This window comes from Ictidomys tridecemlineatus, chromosome 4, assembly GCF_052094955.1.
Source record: "Ictidomys tridecemlineatus isolate mIctTri1 chromosome 4, mIctTri1.hap1, whole genome shotgun sequence".
Classification (NCBI taxonomy): domain Eukaryota; kingdom Metazoa; phylum Chordata; class Mammalia; order Rodentia; family Sciuridae; genus Ictidomys; species Ictidomys tridecemlineatus.
The window spans coordinates 84,967,700-84,994,380 of NC_135480.1; the positions used below are offsets into that span (position 1 = coordinate 84,967,700).

The 26,681-nt window shown below is 33.3% G+C and overlaps 1 protein-coding gene across 3 annotated transcripts in view; it reads left to right on the forward strand.

Annotated features, from left to right (window-relative positions):
- The window catches only part of Cntn5 (contactin 5), a 1,189,809-nt gene that overhangs the window by 455,142 nt on the left and 707,986 nt on the right, over window positions 1-26,681 (forward strand). For all 3 annotated transcript variants that reach the window (XM_078046906.1, XM_040285131.2, XM_078046907.1), the window contains one exon: window positions 25,748-25,872. In XM_078046906.1, coding sequence (XP_077903032.1) covers window positions 25,818-25,872 — 55 coding nt within the window. In that variant the 5' untranslated portion in view covers window positions 25,748-25,817. The remainder of the gene's footprint in view (window positions 1-25,747; window positions 25,873-26,681) is intronic.

Consider the following 26,681-nt stretch of genomic DNA (forward strand, 5'->3'; position numbering starts at 1 on the left):
AGGCCCCTTCCTGAACTTCCAAATATCAGGCTTGCCATTTAACTTGCTGGACAGACATAGGCATCTACATTTTCTGAAATTAAGTTTCCACATGTAAAATGGAGGCTTTACCTCTCATGTCTAAATAATAAGCCTCTTTTTAAGATTGAAGCAAAGTTTTTTATATGAAAAACATTTTGTAATCTCTAATAAAATAATTATACTGTTAAATGACTTCCATTGATTTCACTTATAATTTTCAAAAAGGAACAATGAAATAATAATTCTACTCAACATATAAATATTTTAAAAGATGAATAAAAAGGTGAGTTCATGTTTTATTTTAGATTAAAGGAAATATTCAAAATATACAAAAACTAAACCAAAACCAAAACACAAAACAATAAACATGACTTTCATGAATGTAGTATGCTTAAATTGTCTTGCTATTTCCTATCATCAGTAGCACTCTCCTTTTTGCTCATTAAACAATGGGTACAGAGTACACTTGCTTTTCTTATTGTTATTGTTGGCCATGGATGCTAATAATCTTTTCTAACAGACAAAAAGAGCTAGAGCATCAGCAATTCTCTCCTCCTTTTTATTTATTTATTTATTTATTTATTTTTTGCTTTCCTTTAAGGGGATATTTTAGAACAAGATCAATTCAGTATATTCCTATATGAATTAGCTGGGGTTGAATTTGTGTGTTACTTGGAAAAATAGCAACATGCTCAAAATGTAGAAATATTTGCCATTTCTTTATCTTTGCAATAAATTTCCTCCTGTGAGTATCCTTATGAGAACTAAGAATTTAAACCTTGAATAATGAAAATCAAGAATAGAAAATAGTCTTTGATGAGACTGAAAATTTCAGGCCCAAAGGCTCAGAGGCACAGGTCACATTATAAGAAATCACACCTGGGGAAACAGACACCAAGGAGAGGAGATGGTTCCTTTTTATCTCTTTTCCTAAAACTTGGAGGCAACAGGAATAACACAATATAGGAAATAATTCTTTTTTTCAAGTGGAGTAAGGCTATATTCCTGCTAAGTTACAGCAAGTTGTCATCATTAGAATATAAATGAACTATTTTTACCAAATGATGATCATTAACTCGGGCCACCCAATCTGATTTGAAATATTGGAAACTAAGTGGTTATTTTATTAATAATACTGTAGAATAAAAATACTAAATATTGTTTTCAAATATGCTTAGGGAATTCTACTATAGCACAAGGGACAAATAAGGATATACTGGGAAAGTATTTTCACAAAAGGAGTTTAAAGAAAAAAGAAAAGAGACACTTGTTTTAATTCTCTAGGGGAATTAACTTTAAAACCTAAGTTATTTGCACTATTTAAATGAATTATTTAGCATGTTATAACACTATCAGTAGATCACCTATCATATCAAATTTTGCTCTCTGCTTTTATTGTAATCAGAGGAAGATAGGGTTAAGGTTGTAAATAATGAAGATTTTTAAAATGGCACTTTCCAGCTGCTAATTTTTAAGGAATGTTCCTGTTTAAGGTGGTATGTATCTTTTATTGTTGTTGATGATATTTTTAAAATACTTGAGTATTACTTTCATAGCTGGTTAACTGCCCTCCTATTGCCAAACTCTTCACTTACAACCATCCTTCATCAGCTGCGTGCATCATCCTTCTACACAGACCTGATTAGGTCATGCTCCCACTTAACACCTTTCAATTACCTCTCCCTGCTTCCCTGATGAATTCCAATGAAGTCCAGGATACTTATTCACTCTCTGGCATTAACTAATCTTTCACATTATGTTCTAAACGTGCAACCTTTCATAGTTTTAGGGTTTTTTTTTTCTTTCAATGCCTGAAATGATTGTCACTTCTTTACCTTTTAAAGGTTTTCTCATCTTTCAAAGGCTACTACTTTTGCCAGTTGACATACCTTCTTTCTGTACTACTACCTGCATATATTGAGCCTACCTCACGGTATTGCTCTTACCACACTTTAGTTTTGAACATATTGATATATGATTGTCTAGATTACATGCTTTTCAAGATACAACCCTTGCTTATTTTTGTGTCTTGTCTGGCTGTCTCACTCTTCCTAGCACATATTGAAGAAACAGAGTTTAGCAAAAAAAAAAAAGGCTAAATTTGATGTGGTATAGATTCAACAATACTCAGTGTTGTTTGTATATTATATTTTTGTTGTCTTTGAAGGCACGTTAAAATTTATCAGAAGCTGGATGAGTGTAGGCAGTCAGTGCTAACTCTAACATTTGACATTGTCTGAATAGCCTAGACTCCATAATTCCTTTTCTCTAGAGCCCTGCTGTGCCAAAGATAAAATTTGAGTGCTGAAACAGAGAAAGAGCAAGGAATTTTTTAAAATAAGGCAATACATATCTCTTCTCAATAACTTCAACATAAAAACACATGGGATGTAAATGATCTTTCCAAAATTTCCTGAGGAGCAGTTTTTGTCTGAACCTGCTCTAGTGAACAGTAGAAAACGTCGAGTAACATCCTTTGATCTGAGTCACTCCTGACTATGCTTCATTCTGGAGATAGAAGATGGCTACTTAGAGGTGTTTTCCTGACCATGCTCTTACAGTTTCTGATTACTCAAGTTTGTTTTGTGTTACAATAAGATGACCATTTTAAATTAAAGGTAAAATTACATGCTTATTTCTTGTTCAGTGTTTGATGTTTGCCTATGTGTAGATATAATATCCTAAATATTTTCATCTAGTTTGTTAAATTAAAATTAAATCTCAAAAAAAAAACCACTGAGAGACTATGAAAGCCTTTTGTAGTGTTTGTGGAGATAAACCACATGATAACTCTCATCCATTAGGTATATTTATACTTTCAATAAAAATATAGAAAATTATATAAATATTAAAATGCTTTCATTATTTTCCCCAGTTTTAGTTTTAAAATCACTATGATCAAATAGCTTTCAGAACATAATAATCAGGCCTCCTTAAAAGTAAGTGAACATTTCAAAGGAAATGGACTTAATTGAATCATTTTAGAGTGCAGCACACACATGAAAAGAGTATTAGTTGAAATGTCTCATATGCATAGAAATCCTGTTTAACATATACAGATTGCATCAGATTTTCCCATGGTATTATCATTATTAATTATAAAAGTTAACTTAAAAGGGAAGCTAATGCTTTTAACATTAGGAAGACTTTGTCTAGTTCTCATCCAACTGCTATAAAAATTAAAGAAGGATCAAAATAGTTTCAAGAACACTAGTTAATGAATAGAACTAGTGAATCAACAAAGACTGACTAGACTTTCTGAAAATGCAAAACTTAATACAAAACAACCATCAGAAACTCTACAGATCATTTAAGAGAACTTGTAGATGCTGCTATGTCTTAGGTTTTTTGATTATCTGTAAGTGCCTACTAAGTACAATAGTCCCTGTCCCCAAGGAATTTCTAATATATGTGAAATGATAATGAAATACACAAGGTCTAGTTAATGTGTGCAACTGGATGCTGTACATGAACAATAGAGAAATTTTAAAGATGCAGAATTCACTTAGAATTAGGATGATCTGATATCATTTAAAGGATGGTTAACCTTATTTGACAAATGAGTGATTAGGGGATATTTCTAATGGGCACAAGGGAAATTAAGATAAAAGCTACAAGCTAACAATGTTTGAGGGAAAGCCTAGATCTGCTCAAGTAGTATAGTGAGTAAAGTAGTGAGTCCATTTTGCAAGAACACGAGAATGTCATTTCAGTAGCCGGGCAGAGAGCAAATAAAGTCACTGGAGACTGAATCATGGAATTCTAACAAGAGGCACAACTGCTCTGGTATTTTTTGTTGTTTAGTTAGTTTTGTTTAGTTTCACTTTTCCAAGACATGTCCCCTAAGTACAATATGAACAGGACTATTACCAATCTTACTGTTTTGGAAGGCATCACTCACACACACACACACACACACACACACACACACACACGAACACAAATACACACACACACGAACACAAATACACACAAAGAACCTGATGGCATGGAATAAACAAAAGGAATGAGTGTATTGTAATTACATCAAAGCAATTGTACCTTTAAAAGCTGTTATACTTTCATTTTTTAATGTTTTATTTCTTATACAAATAACATTTTTTTTGCTTTGAAGTAATAACTGAGTTCAATTCATTAGATAATAGAGACATGTTCCAATTCTCTTTAAATAACTGTAAGGCTACATTAGAATTTATTTATCTGTTAACAGCAGAGTCTGGTTCTGTCTTGCCAATAACTTGATTTAATAATAATAAGTGAAAGTATGTGGAGCAAAATATGTGAAAAAAGAAAAAAAGCGTGTGGTTTTCCTTCACATGCTTCAAAATAGAGCTCATCCCACACTGACTTACACATCTACTTGTGGGGTCCAAGACCTACCAGCTACTGTGCGGTCTCCTTTGATACTTAGAACAGCCCAAAATACCTCATTCAATTTATTAGATGACTTCATTTCAGAAATCATGCTTTTTACTGAAATCTCTAAGCAGAGAAGTCCGGAACTGCTTTTACAAAGGAATGAAATGGTTTTATGCAGGAATAGCTGAAAAAAAAAATGTGGGTTTGAGGGATTTATATATTTATTTATTTATTATTGCTTGTGGCTTCAGTAACACTAATGCATAAATATAGGTTAGAGCTGATCAACAAAAGAAACTTCAGCATATTGTCTCAAGTTGTGATGATTGATTCTTTGAGATGCCATAACGCTGCACTAAGGACAGTGTGCAGTTATTTAGCCCTTACTATATAAAGGGCATTGCCATATGTGTTTAAGTCTGTGCTTCCTCTTATTTCTTCACAACAGAACTGTGCATACGTCATGAGGGCCTGTGTTCCCATTCCAAAGTGAACTTGATGCTGTAAGATTCCATAGTCTGTAAAATTCAACTAACATATAAACACATGTCTGTTTCAATTTCTCTTTCCAAGATCATGAAACTGCTCTGATGTTTTAGTCACTGAGAGAAATCTTCATACCATTTCCACATTTGGATGTGATTATACAAACAGGCTGTGAAGTTGTAATTAAGCATGTGCGAGGAAAATACAAAGTACCAAATTACCTATGTGCTCACTGTAAGCCTATTAACATCTCAACTGTCTCCTGAGATCCATTGCCCTTTTAACCAAAAGTAAAGCTGCCTGTCTGCCCTGGGAAGGCTGTGTGTCTGAAGAAGCTGAATGTTTGCTTTCAGGTTAAATGCTTCTCTCACTCACTGGTTTATCTATTGATTGTAGTTTAGTTTATGACTGCTTTGCCTTGAGATTTTGTGCAAGGATTATAATCCAACATTTATTCAGCAGAGCTAATGCCTGTAGTCTTTAGGGTGTCCTGAGGGGTGTTTGACTGATCGACATTGTATTTCTTTCAAGAAACTACCAGAGTACAGAAATGAGGGACATTAATACTATTTCTGATTTAAACATCTTTCCAATCTCTTCCTGTAATTGCTCTCTTAAAAATCTTGGTATTATGCCTTTAAAAATATAGTTTCTTTAAAATTCTAAAATAAGTCTTGACCAATTGCAATAAATTTAATAGTACAAAGGAACTGAAAGTAAAACTAAATCCCAAAACTTTCCATAAAAACATGAAAGAGAAACATAGTAACTTGTTTCTTGTACTACATATTTTATATATAAAAGCAGCAAGGTAAACATGTTCTCTATTTTCACTGAAATTTGAAGGCATATATCATTCTGACTGTATGACTCACACTGAAGCCTAGAAAGGGAAAGAATCACAGTATAGCTGCCAAGGAAATGCCAATAAAAATACACTTCACAAAGGCATAATGTAGATTTGTGATGGGGATAATTTCCTCATTTGTGCCAAACAAGAATTTCAGGATCTAAAGAAAAAAGGCAAAACTAACTAGAAATTGCATAGGAAGAAGATAGGAAGAAAGTGAAATGGGCACATAAAATGACCAAATATTTCAGGGATGCAAAGGATGAAAAAGGAAAAGAAAAGTCACCCAATCTTTGAAGGAGATTTCCATAAAGAACTGGAACAGGAGATCCTACTGATTCATTGGTAAGCAGTGTAGAAATTTTAAAGAATCAGCATAAAAATACCAAGGAATATTTGCTACAATGATGATGCATCAAAACAGAAAATTCACACGAAACATCTTACCATGACTTAAGAAACACAACTATATAAACACAACACAATAAAAAACTTGAAATGCAAGAGCTCAATGAAATGACAGTGGGGAAGCATTTGATTATTAAAATAAACTTGTCCATTACATTTAGGAATGAAAAAAGTAAACAAATACAAAGCCCCCAAAGCAAATAAACTATAAAAACAAAACTCTACAAAAAGAACAAATTAGAATGAACAGTATACACACAATCTGGCCAAAGCAGTGGGAACTCCACAAAAAGAAGTCCCTGGTCACTGGTGAGGCACATGCTCTGGAGTTTACCTAAGGCCAAATGTCTACAGGCTGTACCCATGCCACGTGTCCTGTACTGCTAATGTTGGATAGAAATTCTGGCCTCCGTGGAATATCAGCTGGGAGAAACCAAAAGAGTAGAAGATGGGGTGTCAATGAGGATAGCTGAGGATCTAGGGATCACTCAGCTTCATGCACATGGGAAAAAATGACTTTGATTTGTTTTAGAGGAGATTACAACTCTGGATGATAGGAAAAGTTCCCTGTTTCACCATCTCTGTTAATTATTACCAATAATGTGCCAAGTCTGTTAAAATCTATCATATGTCTGCCTTCCTGACCAAAACCAAAATAAATTTATTATATACATGAGAGAAAACTAGCATGCTGTGCTACTTCCCATCTCTCTACTGAAGAACTAATGAAGCCTAATTAAATGAGATGTTGCAATAAATGATTTTTGTGAGTTAGTCAATAATATAACTATGGAATACGTAAAATTCTCATTCTGTTGTCAGGGTTAAAATCAAGTTAAAATAATTGCTGTTAAATTAGTAGTAGCTAAAGATGGTTCAGTACCAAGCATATTATTGTTGATGTAAAGAAAAATTCTCTGTTTATTGATACTGTCAACTAATGGCCATTTTTTAAAATGAGATTGTTATTCAGAGTTTTATCTGGCTTCTTCTGTTAAACCATAGTGTTTAACACTTTACTTAACTCATGACAGAAGATTTAAATGAAGGATGACAAAAATGCTTTCTACAAATCAAATAACTTGGGCACAGATAGAAAAATTCAATGAGTAATTTATGCTGTAGATTATTATTGAGTAGATGGTAGTTTATATTTACATATACATATATACTGTATATTAACTTATTTAGAGAATAAAGAATATACTGTAATAGAAATAAAATATATAAAGAATTTGAATTTTCATTACATATTATTACAATAACATGTTAATTATATATTACTGTACAGGTTGTTACATAATATCCCAGTAACCTCATGACTGTGAATACCATGAATATCCCAGTGATCACACTAAAGACTTTAAAACCATAGATTAGAATTACCAGTCTGAAGAGGAAGAGTGTAATTCCAAGGCATATAATACATGTTTCCATTCTCCAGTGGCCAGGCAGTGGTAAGTCAATTATAATACAAGGATGGTTGGAAATAAAAGCAGTCCTGGTGTTAGCAAGGCATGAGAAAAGAAAGTATATTGGAAGAGAGCTAGTTGTGTTCAGAGAAGTAAACAGAAAGAAGGCTGGGGGCTGGGATGGAGTAAAGGAAAGAAAGAGAGCTAGCTACATGTTGAAGGACAGATCATGTAGAATGTCATATGCTGTGATAATATATATGGTCTGAGTTAATACAAAAGCCATTAAAGGGATTATATGGATGTGATGATATGATTATATTTGAATCCAGGAAATATTACTCTCAGTGCAGTGCAGACATCAAACTGGAGGAGGACAAGTGCCAATATTGGAGGACCTGATAGTAGGAATTATTAGTAGTCCAGACAAAAGTATAATAATGGCTAGGTCTAATATTATAGCAATAGAGTGATGGATAAATGAAAAAAAAATTATTAGGATTTATGAAGAAACTAAATTTGGAGGATAAGAGAGAGAGAGAGAGATAAATGTTTGATAGAATAGAAGACTAAAGTTCAGGTTTAACCTTCCTGAAATTGAGCTTCTAATACTGAGACACATTAATTCCATTTTCTCCTGCTTTAATAATATAAGAAATAAATGGGACCTCAAAATACTATTTCCCAAATCTATTTGGACCCCATTAGAATCACCTGGGAGCTCCTCTTAGAGATTCTGATTCAATTGGTCTAGAGTGGGGCCTGGGCATGGGAATGTCTTAAAATTCCCCAGGAGGTTCTCATGCACAGCTTTAGGGAAGTGTGGGGTCGGGTTGAAGTAGGGAGATTTAATTGAAACGGGATAGGCAGCAAAGTAGAAATGTTTTATATGTGGTTAAGACATTACACAGTCATTATAAAAGGCTATTCTCCGTCTATCTTTTCATGCTCTACCTTTAGATTGCATTCAATTTTCCTGTGGAAAAGATCTTCCAAATAAGCAGACTTAATTCAATCCACTGAATATATGATGTTCTCTAGAATTGTTTTTAATTCACTAAAATCTTGTTTCTTATTTGATTCCTCCTTTTTAGAATATAAAAGAGAAAAAATCGGGAATTTTTATTAATTCAGTCTTTAATATTGATAGTTTGTAGGTTGCTGGATTTTCAAAAATAATAGTGTCAGTCACATTTTAAGCTAATTTATACATAAATGGTAGGGGGCGAAAGAAAGAACATGGGTCTATGCATGCATATAAGGGAAAGAAAATATAAGTGAATCATTTTGTTGGTAAAAATTTAACTTCAGTGACGGTAATAACTATCTTCCATCCTGTGTAGTTACATATTTAAATGTAGCATTTTTTTCATGAAATGGTTATAGCTATCGACTTATTCTCTTCCTGTATTTGTGATATTATTTGAATAGATAACCTAGCCTTCAAATGAGTAAAACAAAACAAAAAGCATCTTTTCATAGAATTGTTAGTCACTTATAGTTACTATTAAATACCAGTGTTTTCTTCAGAAAATACTTACTAATCACATAGTTTATATTAAAATTATTGGAAACGGGCCTGGGGTTGTAGCACAGCAGTAGAGTGCTTGCCTAGCATATGTGAGGCACTGGGTTCGATCCTCAGCACCACATAAATATAAATAAATAAAATAAAGGTATTATATCCATCTATAACTAAAAAACAATATTTTTGAAAATTCTGAAAATTATATTTATTTCATAACTGGTAAAAATATAGAGAGCTCCATCCTGGACCTAAGAGGTTATGTAACACATGTTCTCTGATCTCATGAGTCTTGAAGACAGACCGGTAAATAAATAAAGTAAATAAAATACTAAATTTTTAGAGTAGCTTGTAACATGGAAAATTACAGATAATCAGTACAATCTTTTAAGTCCTATTTTAAGGATATGAACCCCAAATAATGTAGCAAGAAGGACCTCACATTTGATCTTCTTGCCATGTGAGAGAGAAAAAGAATTACACAATGCTCTACTTAGGTTTACTATGTTGAGGAAGCATTGGAATAATGCTTATTTTTACATAGTAATTTCAATATCCATATAAATCCCTTGGATAAGGTATTATCAACTCTGTTTACAGATGAGAAAAATAAGGTTTAGGAAACATTGCCAATAGAAATATAGAATGTGCTACATATAAGTTTTCTAGTAGTAACTCTTTTAAAAAAGCTATAAGAAATAAGTAAAATTAATTATAATAGATCATTTTATAAAATTAAAAACACATATAATTCAAAATATAATCCTTTCAACATATAATAAATGTGAAAGCACTGGAGTATTTTGCATTCTTTTTCATACTGTCTTCATTTTTTTATATATTTCTAGAATAGCTCAATAATTACCTTTCAAATACTTAGTAGTCAAGTATGGCTAGTGGCTATTGCAACTCAGACTTAGAGATTTTACATGTTTTCCCAGGTTTAGTTACTGCAAAAGGGCGGAGTTGAGGTTTAGAACTGGATGATCCCACTGCAGGGCAGGAGTTCTTGAACACCACCCCGTGCTGCTTGAGGAGATGTGATCTGGGGTTTGTAGACATATGTGTATCCTCCTTTCACATATCAGCAAATGGTCTTTAGAGAAGATAATACTAAGTGAAGTTAGCCAATCCCCAAAAAACCAAATGCCAAATGTTTCCTCTGATATAAGGAGGCTGATTTATAATGGGATAGGGAGAGGGAGCATAGGAGGAATAGATGAACATGGGATAGGGAGAGGGAGCATGGGAAGAATAAATGAACTCTAGATAGGGCAGAGGAGTTGGAGGGGAAGGGCGAGGGCATGGGGTTATTAATGATGGTGGAATGTGACGATCAATCATTATTATTCAAAGTACAGGTAAAAAGACACGAATTGGTGTGAATAAACTTTGTATATAACCAGAGATGTGAAAAATTATACTCTATATGTGTAATAAGAATTGTAATGCATTCTGCTGTCATATATAAATTTAAAAAAAAGAAATTAGGTAAAATCCGAGTCACAATTAGTAGACAATACAATCAGAAGATGAACTCATGTCTGTCTAGTTTCAAAGTCTGTATTTTTTTTAATAATTTCTTTTATTGTTAATTGTTCAAAACATTACAAAGCTCTTGACATATCATATTTCATACATTTGATTCAAGCAGATTATGAACTCCCATTTTTACCCCATAAACATATTGCAGATTCACATCGGTTACACATCCACTTTTTTACATACTGCCATACTAGTGTCTGTTGTATTCTGCTGCCCTTCCCAAAGTCTGTATTTTAACTGCATCACCAGTAAATAGCTCAATTCACTAAAGAAATAATTCAAAAGAAAATTAGATACTGAATGGTTATAATAGATGATGATTATAAATGATGGAGGGGATTCTTATAACTAAGAACTAACCCCTCTCATATTTTCAAAAATTATCCATGTCTTTTTATTCTTTTTTAAAATGAAACAATAACCAATACCACCACAAAAGCAAGAAATTTGATTAATAGCTTTTAGCCCATTGGACTGTCACTGTCCTTGGTTTTATATTGACAAACAGCTCTAAAAAGTATATGATAAGCCTCCAGGAAGGAGCCTGGTGTTTAGATTTCACTTGTGCATTAGGAACAAACTCCCAGTGGGTGAGATGTGCAGTAATGACACAGCCTTCTGGGAAATACCAGAGGTAGCCCTAGGCAACGGGAGGTGGGAGGCCACCCTAATGCTTTGTCATTAATGGCAAAGAAGATTTCACGTTATGGTGTCTTGGGCTTTAAATTAAATGTCAAATACAATTTGCCACTGAAAATGTGAAGTGTAGAACTGCCCTTAGAGACTCTAGGAACTTAGTGCTCTAATTGGTGGCTGCCTAATACTGAGTAAAAATAGTTAAAGATCATTATTTGGTGAATTGTCACACCAGACTGCAGAACTGTGTTGGGTTTTTTTACCTCTTAGACTGAGTCTGTAATAAAATCTTGAGACAGTATTTAAAATGTGCAACGTTAAATACACTGGAACTGATAAACTTTTTTTGTTGGAATTATACCACCGTTTATGTCCTGATCTCTCTAACATTTAGTCTACAATATCAGGAAATTTGTGAAAGAAACTGAAGTAGCGAGTATTCCACCTACAGTGGTTTATTTGTTTGTTGTTTTTTTTTTTTCCTCTGCTGACAAGGTCTTTGTTAATAATCACACTAATAATAGGTTTTCCAATCCACTTTAATGTGTTGGCATTATATCTTTCTGAACTATCTGTATTTTAGTGCTAATTATGAGGTATGTTTTAGTCTAAAAATGCAGGCTTAAGCACGAAGACATCATTTTTACTACTGATTTTAATTAGAAACCTACAGAAACACTTACAATTAAATATGCTCATAAAAATAACAGATACATTCCTATAATACTAGTCAATTTGTTGCATCATTAATATCTTTCAGCATGGCAGTTTTAAAAACGTATTGGAGTAATTCAAGTGGAAAATGGCTAAGAACAAAATTACTAGCATTTAAACCACCATAGCTATTTTAGAAATGTGGGTACTGCTTGAAGTAATTGAAACAAATGCTGTTTTGCTTTGCAACTACATTTTAAAGCCAACTGTTTGCCCATTGTAAGGACCCCTTATTTCTAAGAATGATTAATCTTGTTCAAAAAATACATAGTTTCTGAATACAATTAATTTATCATCAGAAATTTATAGTTGGAAACATTTTTTTAAAGTAAATGTTAATGTCTAAATGAAGCAATATGTTTTACTTTATAAAATATATATTACATGGTGCCAGGCAATGGCACATGCCTGTAAATCCCAGCAGCTCAGGAGGTGGAGGTAGAAGAATCTCCAGTCCAAAGCCAGCCTCAGCAATTTGATGAAGTCCTAAGCAACTCGGTGAGACCCTGTCTCTAAATAAAAGACAAAATAGGGCTGGGGATGTTGCTCAGTGGTTGAGTGCCTCTGAGTTCAATACCTGATACTCCCCCTAAAAAATAATTACTTGGAAGTCTCCTCCATGAAGCACATGAACCCAGATTACACTAAAAGAACCCACTTAGGGTGTATCTTATAGTCTGTGGATGGCTCCCTGCATTAAGGCTTAGGTACTAAGCAATATACTTAACTGATATTATGAAGGGTATACTACCAGGATCATCTCCTTTTTTTTCATTTACCCCAATCCTTCTGAATATTATAAACGCAAACAATCATATCTGCTTCACTTGTAAAAATCTATCAACAACCTTATAAGGTCTGATATCACAATGTCATTTGTTCAGGTGAAAAAATACCTCTGCGACTTGACCAGCATCACAATATTTACAATAAAAAAAAACACCGACTTTATTCACAGAAAATTGGAACTTAATACCAGGTCTTGTTTAAATAACCATAAAGTCTAAATTAGTAAATTTGCTGTTACGATTTATCACAATGTTATAGTTCATTTGAAAGTGAATTTTATAATGCTAGTTAATATGTAAATATTATTATTGTTGTTTATCACATCATTTTGCTATTAAACATCATTTTATAATATTACAACAATCTTAGAAGTCTATAAACTTTAAAGGAAACACTAGATGTTAAAGAACAGATATTTTTGTAATCTCGATGGTATAAATTATAGTTGAATCCTAGATTATTTCTGAGCAGTTGTGTATTCTCACAAATCTCAAGTTCTTTCACTAATATTACAAATGCTTCCTATGTCACTATGGCAAAAGGCTTCTATGTTGGGCAAACCCACAAAAGTCAGCACAGCACAGAGAAATGTCCAAGAACATAAAACATATTGAATTTTCAAGATACAAAACAAACAAAAGAACAAAAATGCATACAATTTATGTTTGACATTAGGACTTTTGTTTTTTCCTTTGATAAAATTTGAGCATAAACATTTCAAATGTGATAATTTACTGAGTGCCTAGGTATGCCTCATACTTTTCTGGGAGCCTGAGAAACAAATACAGAAAAGATACAGCTTATATCTTCCAGGAGCTCAATATAGGAGATGATTCATAGTTGCCATACTACCACAACATGGGTGAAAACTGGAATATGAACAAAGTGCTACAAAGGTACAAGAAAGTGTTAGATTAAGGTGGAACTCAAGGAAATATTCTTGATAGGCATGCGACTTGAAACAAGAAAAGAACTAGACTAAGGAGCAAGAAGGGAAATACACTCATTGGAAGGAGCTTGACAAAGAAGCATCCTAAGCTCAAAAATGGGCCAGTAGTGCTCAATGGCTATGAGTAACTTGAGCTTAGGGGATGTATCTTCCTTTCTCATTGTTTCATCTGCTCAGCACGGAATATGGGTATGTGATGTACACTCAGTTGCTCATTGAGGAATGAATGAAAAACTAGGGCCTATATAGAAGAAATGTGAACAAAGTCTAGAAAAGCAAATTATAGCTGACTCAGAAGGACTTGATATCTTTACTGCCATTTGGTCCTTACTACTAGATGCCAAAAGCATACTCTCAGTTGTGACAATAAAAATACAAATCTCCAAATATTGAGAAATGTCCTGGGAGGCAAAAATTACCTCTGGTTGAGACCAATGGTTTAGGCTGACCCAATATGTACTTGGAGAACAAAGACTGTCTTGCTATAGAGTCTCCCATTAGGCAGAATGGCCAGGTCCTTATACCATACCAAACTCAGTTCCATCCAACACTGAGGAGGATCCTGCAGGAGCTAACAATTGGAAGCTGTTAGCTGATTGCTGTTCTTACAAATGAACTAAAAATTGTTCTTCAAAAGAATCTCAGAGTGGTGTTATCTTCAAGGGTGCCCCATAAAGGCCACAGGTTCCCCTTTGTGAATGAAGGCCTCATATTGTGACAAGTCTGGTATGCATTATATGGCCAACCCTATTAAACATTGCTAGGACTTGTTATTGTGCTTCATTCTGTATCTGGAAGTAGAATTCTTAAAAACCACTCCTGAAATGTTAGCTAGCTTCCTTTCCCAGGTAATCACAATCTCAGTTTGACTCTACAACATCGTATTTCTCAGCATTCAAAAGTTGAAATATATAGTTCTTAGACTTTGGAAATAAAATAAATCCTGCAAATGAACAAGAGTAAAAGAACAGCAAAATATAGTCTCCATTAGTTTTATGCAGCATATCTTAAATTTAGGTCACTGCCCAATTTACTATGGTCACCAATTCCTTATACCTTCTACTCTTATGAAAAACATTCAAGGTATCTGTCAGGGAGTTCTTTGTGATGGATGACTATGCTGACCATCACATCTATTTGTGCTTCTAATACTGAAGTCAGACTCTTAACTTGGCTAGCATTATTTCTTAATCAGGTATACTATTTCTCAGAGACTAGGGACATTTCAAAATTATGTGAGCTAATTCTAAAAGTAATAATGTATCAATGCAAAATGAACTTAGATACACAATAAGTATTTAATGTTGCTTTATTACATACAATATAACAAATGAAATAGGTATATCTAATATCTAACCTTAAAACTTTTTCCAAATATAGGAACATTTTCTAATCAGCAACTTTAAAAATATTTAAACATGTAAATTAGATGTGCTTTTAGTATAATGTGCAATTATTTTTTCAGACTATTTAGGTACTGTGTTAGTAATGGAATTAAATTGTGATATGCTTTTGTAGGTAGATTAGGGATTAGAAAAATCAATAGCTATTTTTTGTAGTAAATGTTTTGAAGTCATTTCTAAAATAAAAAACTGAATATTAAGAATTTTTAAAGTCATTTACTGATTGAAAGTAGCAATGTGTAGCATTTAGACACCTTTATCTATGAAGTTTCAAAGGACTTAATGAATCAAGTAATGTCACTCATAGTTGGGAAAGACTGGTACTTATAGGAAATAGGTTAAAGAAACTAAGGCAAGGAGAGGTAGTTAATTTGGGACTTGATATTGAACAGAATTCAGGTTTCCTTACTTTTCCATAGTCCCTATCTACTTGATCACAATACTTTGTAGTTACTTTGTGAAAGAAAAAGAAATCAATAGTAGCCAAGTTCAAGGTATGAAATTCCCCATTGTCTATCCCTACAGTCTTTTTCATTCATTGAGATTTCTTTATGAGTCCTTTGATCAACAATATAGCCATACTTCCAGAGTCTTATAATTCCAAATAAAATTTCCCAATATTTTATAACAGTATTATATATTTTTTGTTCCTTTGTCATTTAAATTTTTTTCAGTTCTGTTTGCCTTGCCTTTACAGAATATGAACATTCCAGGCAAAAGGATTTAATATAAAATAGAAAAACACAAATATACATGATTCCTGAGGGGATTGCTTTAGCAGTTTCAAACATTGCCTTGGAATTATTTATAATTCCCAGTTTAACCATGTGCCTGTTTAAATGCAATTTAGTCCTGTGGTTTCAACTGCCAGATGAAGATAATGATTCAAAATGCCAATTTTCCAATGTAGGTCAAATTTTAAGTAAATCATTAAAAAATCCAATTAAACCCAGAATACAATTGCAATTATTTAACTGTTTTCAAAGGATTCTTGTTTTCATATTTAATTAAATTAAAGAAATATTAAAAACTCAAATAAGTTTGGGACTTGTGTTGTCATGCAAGGAAATCTTTAGAACTCAAGATCCTTTGGGTTTCCTTTTTGCATTGTTCTACCTACCTGCCAGGCATTGGAATTCTCTCTTAGAAACCAAGTCATCAGAAAAAAAGTTTATTTATCTCAAAATTTTACTACCTCTCCTTGTTCAGTAAAGTATGTAATCCTAAAACTGTAGACTTAAACTCTTTTAGTCAAAATTCATTTGACTTACTTGCCCGTGTGGAGCTAGTTCCTCTCTGTTCACAGATTCCTTTTCCAGAGTACAGATATCCAACCCCACATTCCCAGAAGCTACAGAGTGGTCCTCCCCAAGACCCTTTCTTCATTTTGCCAGATTTTAAGCATTGAGACACCCTGGCTCATTTTTAGAAACTTTCCAAAATATATTCCAATATTCTCTCTTAAGTTCTCCAACAACTTGAACTTAGAGTACATTTTTTCCTCAGTAGGGAATGGAAGAGGCAAGGTGCATGTATTATTTAGATCTCTTCAGGAACCAGACAATGGGAGTGCTAACTCTGATGCTGACTTCTATTTACTCACAGCATTAGGCAAGTCCCATCAGTTTTTCACATCTGTTTGTTCAGTTTGTAACAATGAAGTGTCATTTGTTCCAGTGTACATTACTTGACAAAAACAAAAAGTATATGAGAATTTTAGAAATTAATTTGTGGTACTAATATTTTTTTTATTATGATGGTATTTATAATAACTCCTTTCTCTGACCTAGCAACGATTTGCAATTTAGCCTGTTAAGGCTTGAACTCTTACTCCCTCCTCTTAGGCATTAGCTTAGTTTAGCCATGCTAGCCTTTTCTCTGCAGCCCGGATGTACCAAATCTATTCTTGCATGAAGGTCTTTGCAGTTCCCCTTGACCAAGCAATTTAAACATTTATTTCATTCCTTCCACAAATAGATATTTTGAAATAAGAAATTATATGCTGAGGAATACAAATGCGAACATTTCACGGAAGATATACAAGACAAATTAGGTTTCAGATAACCTGGGCTACAAAATATTTAAGGTGGAGTAGTAGAAGGTATAACAAGATGCATAGTTTGTGTCCTCTAAGGCTGACTAAAGAATGTAGGTTTTTCTTTTTAGGAGATAGAAAGTTGCGGGATGTGCTAAATTTTGTGTAAAAGAGTTTTAAGTATATAATTTTAATATCTTTCTTCTTTCTAAAATAGTGAGAGGTGATAAAGATTTAAGAAGAATATAAATTTGTTTTTTTGACAAATTTCTATTCCATCAGTTAATCTAGAAATTGTAACACAGATGTTTTGCAAAAAACTAAAGTTAATAGCTTTGCTTCCCTTCTGCATAATACATGAACTATTGAAATATTTAATGTCAGTCACTTCTCCCCTGATTTTTATGCCACTATTTTAATGGATTTTAGCTTTACACTTTTATTACATTTTACCCTATTTATTATTATTTGTAAAGATGATCACTACACATTTTTCGTTACTGTTCTTTCAGATAGTGAAGTATGTTAAAGTCATAGCTTCTGAAAGTTAACTGTCTAGATATTAATTCCTAGCTTACTCAATAGCTGTGTGGCTTTGGAAATTTTTCTTAAATTCCCTGTGCCTCGACTTGTTTATCTGTAGAATGAGAATAATAGATTTACCTCATAGTATTCTTTGTGTTAAATAAATTCCTATAGAAAAGTATTTAGGACAGCCTCTGACATATATTAAGCATTTTATACATGAGTAATGCTTTTATCCCTTTGCACATTCAAAGATTACCTCTGCAATTATTTTTTTCTTTATATCTGATGAATATCATTTACTATTTTTCCCAATAAGAATTTACTTTTAGAAACTTCAGTTTTTGGTTCACTATAAAGAGATATTTTCTCTCTTATCCTTTAAAGAAATTTTCACTTGGTCTAGAATTATAAATTGATAAAAGAAAAAAAAAACTTTAGACCATTTAAATTTAACAATTTATTAGAGTAAAGAACAATTCATAAATCAGGCAGCCCTCAAAACCAAAGCAGACTCAAAGGTCTCTGTTCTGGTAATATGATCAGTGAGGGAGTTCTGAGGCAGAGTACAGAAAACTGGATTGGTCACAACCAGGGGTTTCCTCCATTGGATATGGTCTGAGGGGAGGTATCTAGTTGTACAACCAATCACCTGCTGGGCACTTTGTGATTGCAGGAACCAATCATACAGTTTCCAGAAAAAAAGAGATCATTTTTGGAGGCTCATTTTTTTAAAGTCAGTTATAAAAAATTGTTTCCAAGTTCTGGTTTGTTGTTCATATTACACAGAGAACCTCAGGCTTATGACCTCCTTTTGATTTTTGATAATTATTTCCTCAAAGCATTTCATAGCTTTTTTCTTTTTCTTCTCCACAGCCCATCATTGATAACAAGAAGTTAACTGAGTCTGATTTTCATGAATTTATAGCTGATTCTCTTTTTTCTTTCTGGATTTTTGTTTTATTTTACCCTGTGTTTTTTGGTGTTCTGCATTTTTACTATGATTTGCGTGGGTATCCATCCTTCTTGGTGGTTTTTTGTTTGTTTGTTTGTTTTGTTTTGTTTTTTAAATCTGGTCTCCATGAATCTTAAAATTCTTAACTTTTATCAGTTTCTTAAAATTTTATCAATTATCTCTATCTTTGTATATTGCCTCAACCCATTCTCTCTTTTTCTAGAAATATAATTAGACATACTTAATTATGGGCTCACTAAAACCTTTGTTCTGTTCATCTTCTTTTTTAACTTTCTATTTGCCTTTCTGGAATTCTTTCTAGATAACTTCTTCATTTCTCTTGTTTCTTTTCTTTCTCATGGTACCAATTCTTTTATTTTTTTAAAGACCATGTATATATATGTATGTGTGCATGCATGTGTGTGTCTGAAAAGTCAAATATTTGAAGTCTTTGCAGATTGATTCTGACGTTCATTATTTCTCTCAACTCTCACAGAGATTTGTTTTCTCATATGTTTTGTAAATATTGACTATGAATTTTTCACTCAGATTTTCTTTTGCCTTTCCATCCAAATCCACAGTTTAAGACTGAATTTTTTAATTTACTTTTCTCTGAGTAGAATTTCTTTCTGGAGAGAGATCTATTTGGGAACTACACATTTGGATTCTCCTATTTGAATGTCCACCCGTGGGGATCTAGAACCTATGTTTAGGTATCTACTTTCAGAGTAGCCAAGAACATCATCGTGAAGTTTATCAGAATTTGGGAAGTGACCTAACAGTAAAAGTTAACTTCAATTTTCAAACTTTTGCCCTGATTTAGCTTTGACTTCTGGTGGTTTAATTTTTTCTTCCTAAATATTTGATTAATGTGTTTATAAACACTTTATAGTATTTTGAATATTGCCTTAAGAAGGAAGTTTAGTTATTAGATACAGTTCTCAAATTAATAGAAAGAGAAATCTATTACCACCTGGCCATGGACAAGTTCTCTGGATCCCAACATGGCACAAGGCCTGTCTGTCTTTACATGGTGGCAGGTGTAGTGACCCTGTCCTGGTGTCAGTTCCTGGGTGATGGGAACCATGACCTTTTGTGGATGGCTGATTTCTAAAGTAATTGTCTTTTTTTCCAGCTCTAATCATGACTTAAGTAAACTACTGAGCCATAAATAATCGTCAACTATATTTTTCTCTACTTTTATGTTTTAACTGCAATGATAAAGTTGACTTAATGTCTCAGGAGACTGGTGCTATTCTTTATTAAATTCTTGCTGGATTTTCTTCCACAAGGGCAAGTTCTGTTGGGTTCAAAATTTGATCTTAGATTAAAATGAATGAGAAAAATAGATTTTCACTATGCTAAACAACACACGATAGAAAATCATGAAGTATATCTCTAAAACATGTAACAATGGTGAACTCAGTTTCCCTGCTACATCCCAGAGCATCTTGTCAGGGTATAGAACTGTCATTTGTTTCCTTGTGGTTCACAGTATCATAATTCAGTCTAGTTATACTTAAGAGCCCAAATTCTGTCTACCCACTTCCTGACACTGTTGCTTGGCCTTCAAGAGATATATGATAGCAATTATAACACAAACACACATTTTTATTTGTATTTTATTTCTTCTACATCTCTGTTGCATCCTATTGTCTATTGATTTGCCCAGGTGCATTGAGCTAGAGAACATCAAGGTTATCTAGAACACAACTCCCGTCAAAAGCATATTTTATATTCCTTCTCTGTGAACTCTATTCTGACCTTACACATACCTTAAGAGATATCTTTCATGCAAAGATGCCACTAGCTCCAGCCTCAGGGAAAACTTCTGGTTGAGATGGAGCATACAATTTCCAGAAAAAAAAAAAGAGATCTTTCATAATTTTATTTCCTTCACCAAAATTTATACCCAAGTATCTCATGTAATAGTTCTGACATATACAAACGGAATAGAGACATTTTTATTTAACCTCTACTTTTCCAATTTGCCAGAATAACTAACATCCTTTATTACCTCCATAAATAAAAATAACTCAAAACAAATGAAATGTTCACATCTAAGCAGATTTACCTCTATCATTAACTAGCTACCTCATTGTAAGTTGGTAAGTTATATGCTTACCAAGATTCGGTGTGCTTGTGTCTAAAGTCTGTTTGTGCAGATTGTACATGTAGTCGTAATTGTGTTATTTAAATATGCATTATGAAAATCCTAGAATTATGAAGATACAATAGTAAGAGTATTTGGATGAAATAAATAAATAAAAGTGAGAATATGTCCACCAAAATATTCCTAATTAGGAAGACTCCTTTTTAAAAATTCATTTTAGTTATATAAAATACTGGTATACACTCTGACATAATCAGAGCTTGGAACATAACCTGTTCCAATTCAGTCCTCAGCACTTCCCTGCCCCCACCACTGTTCCTCTCCCTCCCCTCCACTTATCCCTCTTCAATCCATTTACAATTTACATTTTTTTTTCATTAGTGTCCTGTAGATACACCTGAGGCTGGGACCTACTGTGCTACATCCTCCTATGCACATATGAAAATCTGATTTGGATTGATTCCTCTGTTCTTCCCTTTCATATCACTTCTTCCTCATCTTCAATCTCTTTTGTCTAGGAATATAAAAAAAAATTAGCCAGATGACAACATTAAAGGTATGCATGTTTGAGTTGTTTTTAAATATTTTTATTAACTCAATTAGTCTCAATTAGGGCAGATAAAATGGCTCTAGAGACTGTTGGGGGGATTGCTGGGAATCCTGTGTGAGATGAGACAGCTTAAGGGTTAACAGAGTTCTCACCCCAACTCTGTCTTTACTAGGTAAATATCTATAAAATTTCTTGGATAAATTATCTTTATTCATAAGACATTACTAGAAGTTGGACAGTGAAGGGCTTAGCACAATGTTACAAGTGCTACAGAAATATGAGAAACAGTGGTATCTTTCTTCTTATACTAAATAATGTGCTCACTGTAGACTACAGTTTATTCAATAATTGTTATCTAAAATAGAGTAAATAAACGCCTACTGAATGCCAATCATTTTCTAGAAGTTGAATCTATGAAGATAAATGAGACAGACATCATTACTTACATGTATATGACACTCAGTAGGAGAAAAAGATAATAAATACACAGATAAAAGTGTAACCTTAGATACCAAAAATTACTAAGAAGAAAAATAAGAGGGAAAATTGGTGACAGGGCTAGCAAGAAGTGGCTTGCTTTAAAGAGAGGGATCAAGAAGGGCCTCTAGAAGGTTAAAGGATCAATTTTTGATGATTTACAACTGTAAGGTAGAAAAAGGAGTGATTTTGGAGATGTCCAGAAAGAAGACACAGGAATGCCTGGCCTATTTAAAAATCAGCAAGAAACTGAGTCTGAGAATGAAGTAAGTTCAGGATGTTTAGAAATTGAAGACAGAAAGGTGGCATCAGAGCGCATATGGCCCTGTAAACAATATTACTTATTTGGGGTTATATTTTAAGAGCAAAACACAGAAATACAGTACAATCTGATTTATGTTCTAAAATATAATTCTGACTGCTATATGACAATTGCCCATAAGGCACCACCCCATATAGAACTGGGGAGAAGTCAGTAGTCTATAATAAACATCCCTCCCCTCTCTCTGTTTTCACATGTCATTGAAAGAGGTCTCCTTTGCGGATCTTTAAGAGAAAGACTAACTTGTAGTTAAGCAATAATATATTATTACCTCATTTATTTTATATAGCATATAACTAGCTCTATTAAGGTGTGATGTTTTTAAATACTTGTTCAGGCCATCAACCCCACAATGCATTTGTTCTTTATAATTTGTAACTGAAACCTGATACAATGATTACTTATTATACTTTGCTTACAAATAACTGCAATAAATCAGAGAAATGCAGAGAAATAGGTCATTCCAATCAGTGGTCTTTACATATCACATGTGATAATGGGTATATATTCTAAGCACTGAAACAAATTCTTTAAAAAAATTGAAGGCTTTTAAAATATGTTTCTGATTGGTAGTTTCCAAATTAGTATTGCTGGCTTTTCAATCTCTCTGTGAACAACAAGTGTTATATTTACCTGTTAATCTCCAATAAGGCATTTCTAAATACATACCATTCTGATTTACTAAGGTGACATTTATTTACTGATTATAATTTAATCTGGCATCTAGAAGAAATTTAATATGTGTGATAAATTACCTTTCATTATTAGTTTGATATAGTAATTTTCTTAAAGTCATAGGATAAATGTGTTTTGAAGGAAAGCATATAAAAGGTTCACATATTCAGAGTTTTGAGATTGTTACGTATACTTTTTACTTTAATCAACAAGAGAGAAGCTGGGTGCTGTGGCACACACCTGTAATCCCAATGGCGAGGAAGGTGGAGGCTGGAGGATTGTGAGTTCAAAGCCAGCCTCAGCAACTGCAAGGTGCTTAGCAACTCAGTGAGACCCTGTCTCCAAGTAAAATAGAAAAAAATAAGGCTGGGGATGTGGCTTAGTAGTTGAGTGCCCCTGAATTGAATTTCTGGTATCTTCCCCTCCCCCTTGGGGGAGGGAAGAGAGAGAGAATTTAAAAAGTCAGCTTTCTCTTAGACAAAATTTCTAACATAATCAACTAATAAGCAGGAAAATATTTGTTTTGGCTCATGGTTTTCGAAATTTTAATGCATAGTTGATTGGTCCACTGATTTCCGGTCTGTGACAAAGCAGTAGCACCTCATGGCAGGGAGCACATTTGGTAGAACAAGCTGCTCACCTCCTGGTATGCCAGGAAGCAAGGAGAGAGAAGAGGGAGAAGAGGACCTTCAAGGGCATGCCCCCAATGACCTATTCTTTCCCACTTGGCTCCCACCTGCTGAAGTTTCCACCAATATCATCACAGGAAGACAGTTAAGCTTCAATACATTGGTCTTTGGAGAACATTTGAGATCCAAACCATAGCACATTGTTTCATAAGAATGTGTGGTATTCTGTGTGTTTAATCCCTCAGAACCAAGTATTGATGCTTGAGAACACACACACACACAACACACACACACACACACACACATTTTCTTTTCTAAAGAGCTTTTAATATAAAATGGGTTTCTTAGCAATCAAATCCAATCTACCTCATTTATATTAGAGATTAAGGAAACAAAATGTCTGGAGTATACATGTAAAGACTCTTTCAAAACAGCCCACACAACATCTTATCAGAGAGGCTTTGCCTGAACCTGTTTCAAATTTACCCTCTTTCCTCTGGTGGTGAGACCACCAGAAGGCCAATGACTGCCTTGCCATTTTATTGAAGATCCTGCTCTACTATTCCCAGCTCCTGCCATCTTTAGGAATCAGCTCTTCTTTACATAGCTCTTTCTCTATGTAACACTTACACGGCATCCTGCTGGTGGCTCTCTGTGATGTTTCCCTTCCGTGTCTGTAGAATGCAGAGGAGCACACATGTATGTGGATTTTCTCTTCAACATTCCTAATGCATAGCACACAGCGCTCCAGGCGTATTAGCATTTTTGATGTTAAATGTTTAAGACAACAGAGAATACTGAGACATTGATAATAGAGAAAGGAAGGACAATTTGGGGGGACACGGGAATGAGCAGAAGCTCATCAAACAAGTTCAAGTTTACTCAAAACTATATTACATTCACAGGACTCACATTCAAGGAAGGACAATTTTCTTATGAAATGAAAATTAACTTATTCAAATATGCTATTCTCATGAATTATAATTATAGTTCTAGCAAACTTTGAGTTTCTTCAGTTGCTGCATGGGATATGTTCATTTTATTTTATTTATTTTTTTTTTCCGTTTCTGGTAAAGAACAGTTTATAAATAATAAAAATGTTCTAAACTGTAAAATTTATCTATGAGGCCATTTTTTGTGCTTTAAATTGTATTTATTTCTGATATTTATTCAGGACAAAATAAAAAGCAGTGGAAAGTTTCTTTCTGATGAGAGGTAGTTAAAAATAAATCAGCCATTATTAGCTTTTAACTTTCTTCTCTACTAGTGATCCATATCCATGAAATTAAAAAGACTACCAAGGCATATATTTTAAAATATCAATGAAATGGAACTAGCTTTATTCAGGGAGAAGAATTAACAAGAGACTCCCTATTTTAGTATAATTATATTAAATTGTAAGTAAGTAAGGGGAAGAATGCTTGTCTATATTTTTAAGCTATTCCTTAAAGATAGACATAACCTGGATGCCTAAGTCAATAAAGAAGGTTCACACCAAGAAAGCAGTTATTGTATAAAAATCATCAACCTACTGGGCAATTATTTCTCAATTGAGTCATCTTTGGCCAAGAGAATCACAGCTAGCACCCCAAAAATCTGAAACTGCTTGTATAGGACAGAAATTTCCAATATGTATTTGTCAAATTCTTACAGAAAGTTCAGTGTTAGAATTTTATATTCTTTTACACTTATTCTATCATTCAGGGAAAAAAGAAATTAAGGATATTAATGTGCTATACCAGTTATTGTTATAAAAATGGCATTAGACAAAGATATTAAATATTCATGAAAATCCTTATTTCCCTTAGGTTCTGGCTAGCAAAAGATGCTGAGAGAAATAACTCACCAAAGGAGGGAACTCTAACAAGTACAGATAATCACAGGAGTTATAAACAAAGGCAGTTGACATTAATAATTAAATGAGAAGTATTCCCTGTGGAGTTTACAGGCACAATGTGTAAAATCACTTGGCTAACTGATCATTAGTTATGTTCTAGAGCACAGGAGCATATATTAATGTAACTGGTTCCTCTACCCTATTTTTCTAGTACAATAGTTTGTCTAATGTAATAAATATGGCTATTATACATTCTCTGTGAGGAAAAATTATCCCCATTAGAACCTGATGTTTTTACTATCTGTAAGGGAATATCCTACATAAATAAATGTGATAGTGAGACTTTATCACTTCTCTGAAGTTTTTGTGCTGTGCATTAATTGAGTTGTAACAGAAACTATTTTATTGTGGTCAATGTTCAAGTGTATATTCATCTGACCTTTCCACTATGTCATTTATCATGTTAGGAGACTTTTGTGTTGTTGTGTCATTTATTTTCTCTGTTTTTGAAAGTTGTTATCTATTACAACAGGGCAATCTTTAATGAAGAAATATCAGCACTGATAGACACGCTGGAGCACACAAGATTCCAGTGACCCAGGATGGCTTCCTTTTGGACACTAATTCTGTTTCTCTCAGTCACCGGGTGTCTTTCAGGTAAAAGGCCTGCCTAATTATTTAATTTTCTGAGTATCAATTAACAGAACTATATTCAAGATCTCACTTACAAAGTGTCCTCTGGTGTTTGTTAAAGTTTATATTAATTTTTATATCTTTCAGCAAGAGAAAGACCGAACAACCCTTAAATTTCTGTTAGCAGAGCAAAAAGTCATATACAATTCAATATCATAAAAATATGGAATAATATCAAAATACATAATATAAAACAATACAAAAATTATAAATATTAATAACATAAGTATCTACTTCATTGATTTTTGTTTACAATCAAAGCCATTATTAGCTTTCAGGAAACTTGGTTTTTGTGCATATATGTACATATATATATATTTATATTATATCAAATCATTATAAAAGTTACATTATAATAACTACAATGCTAAATTTCACCATATAAAAACAGAATAATGGCTTTACATTATTTATGTATTATATATTTTTATATATTAGATATTTATATATGTTATATAAAGACACACATATAAATATATATGTTATTTAAAAGAAACTGTACCAATGTATTTTTCTTTAGTGTCTCTGCTTCCCTAACATTGTTTTGTTTAGTATTATTGTTCTGCATCTTGGATATAAAATGTGATCTTTTATTTGGCAAAAGTAGTTTATGAGCTGGTGTAGAGGCACACACCTCTAATATCAGAGATTCAGGAAGCAGAGACAAGAGGATGTCAAGTTCAAGGTCACCCTCAGCAAGTTAGCAATGCCCTAAGCAAGTTACTGAGACCCTGTCTCAAAATGAAAATGGAAAAGGACTGGAGGGAGGTATA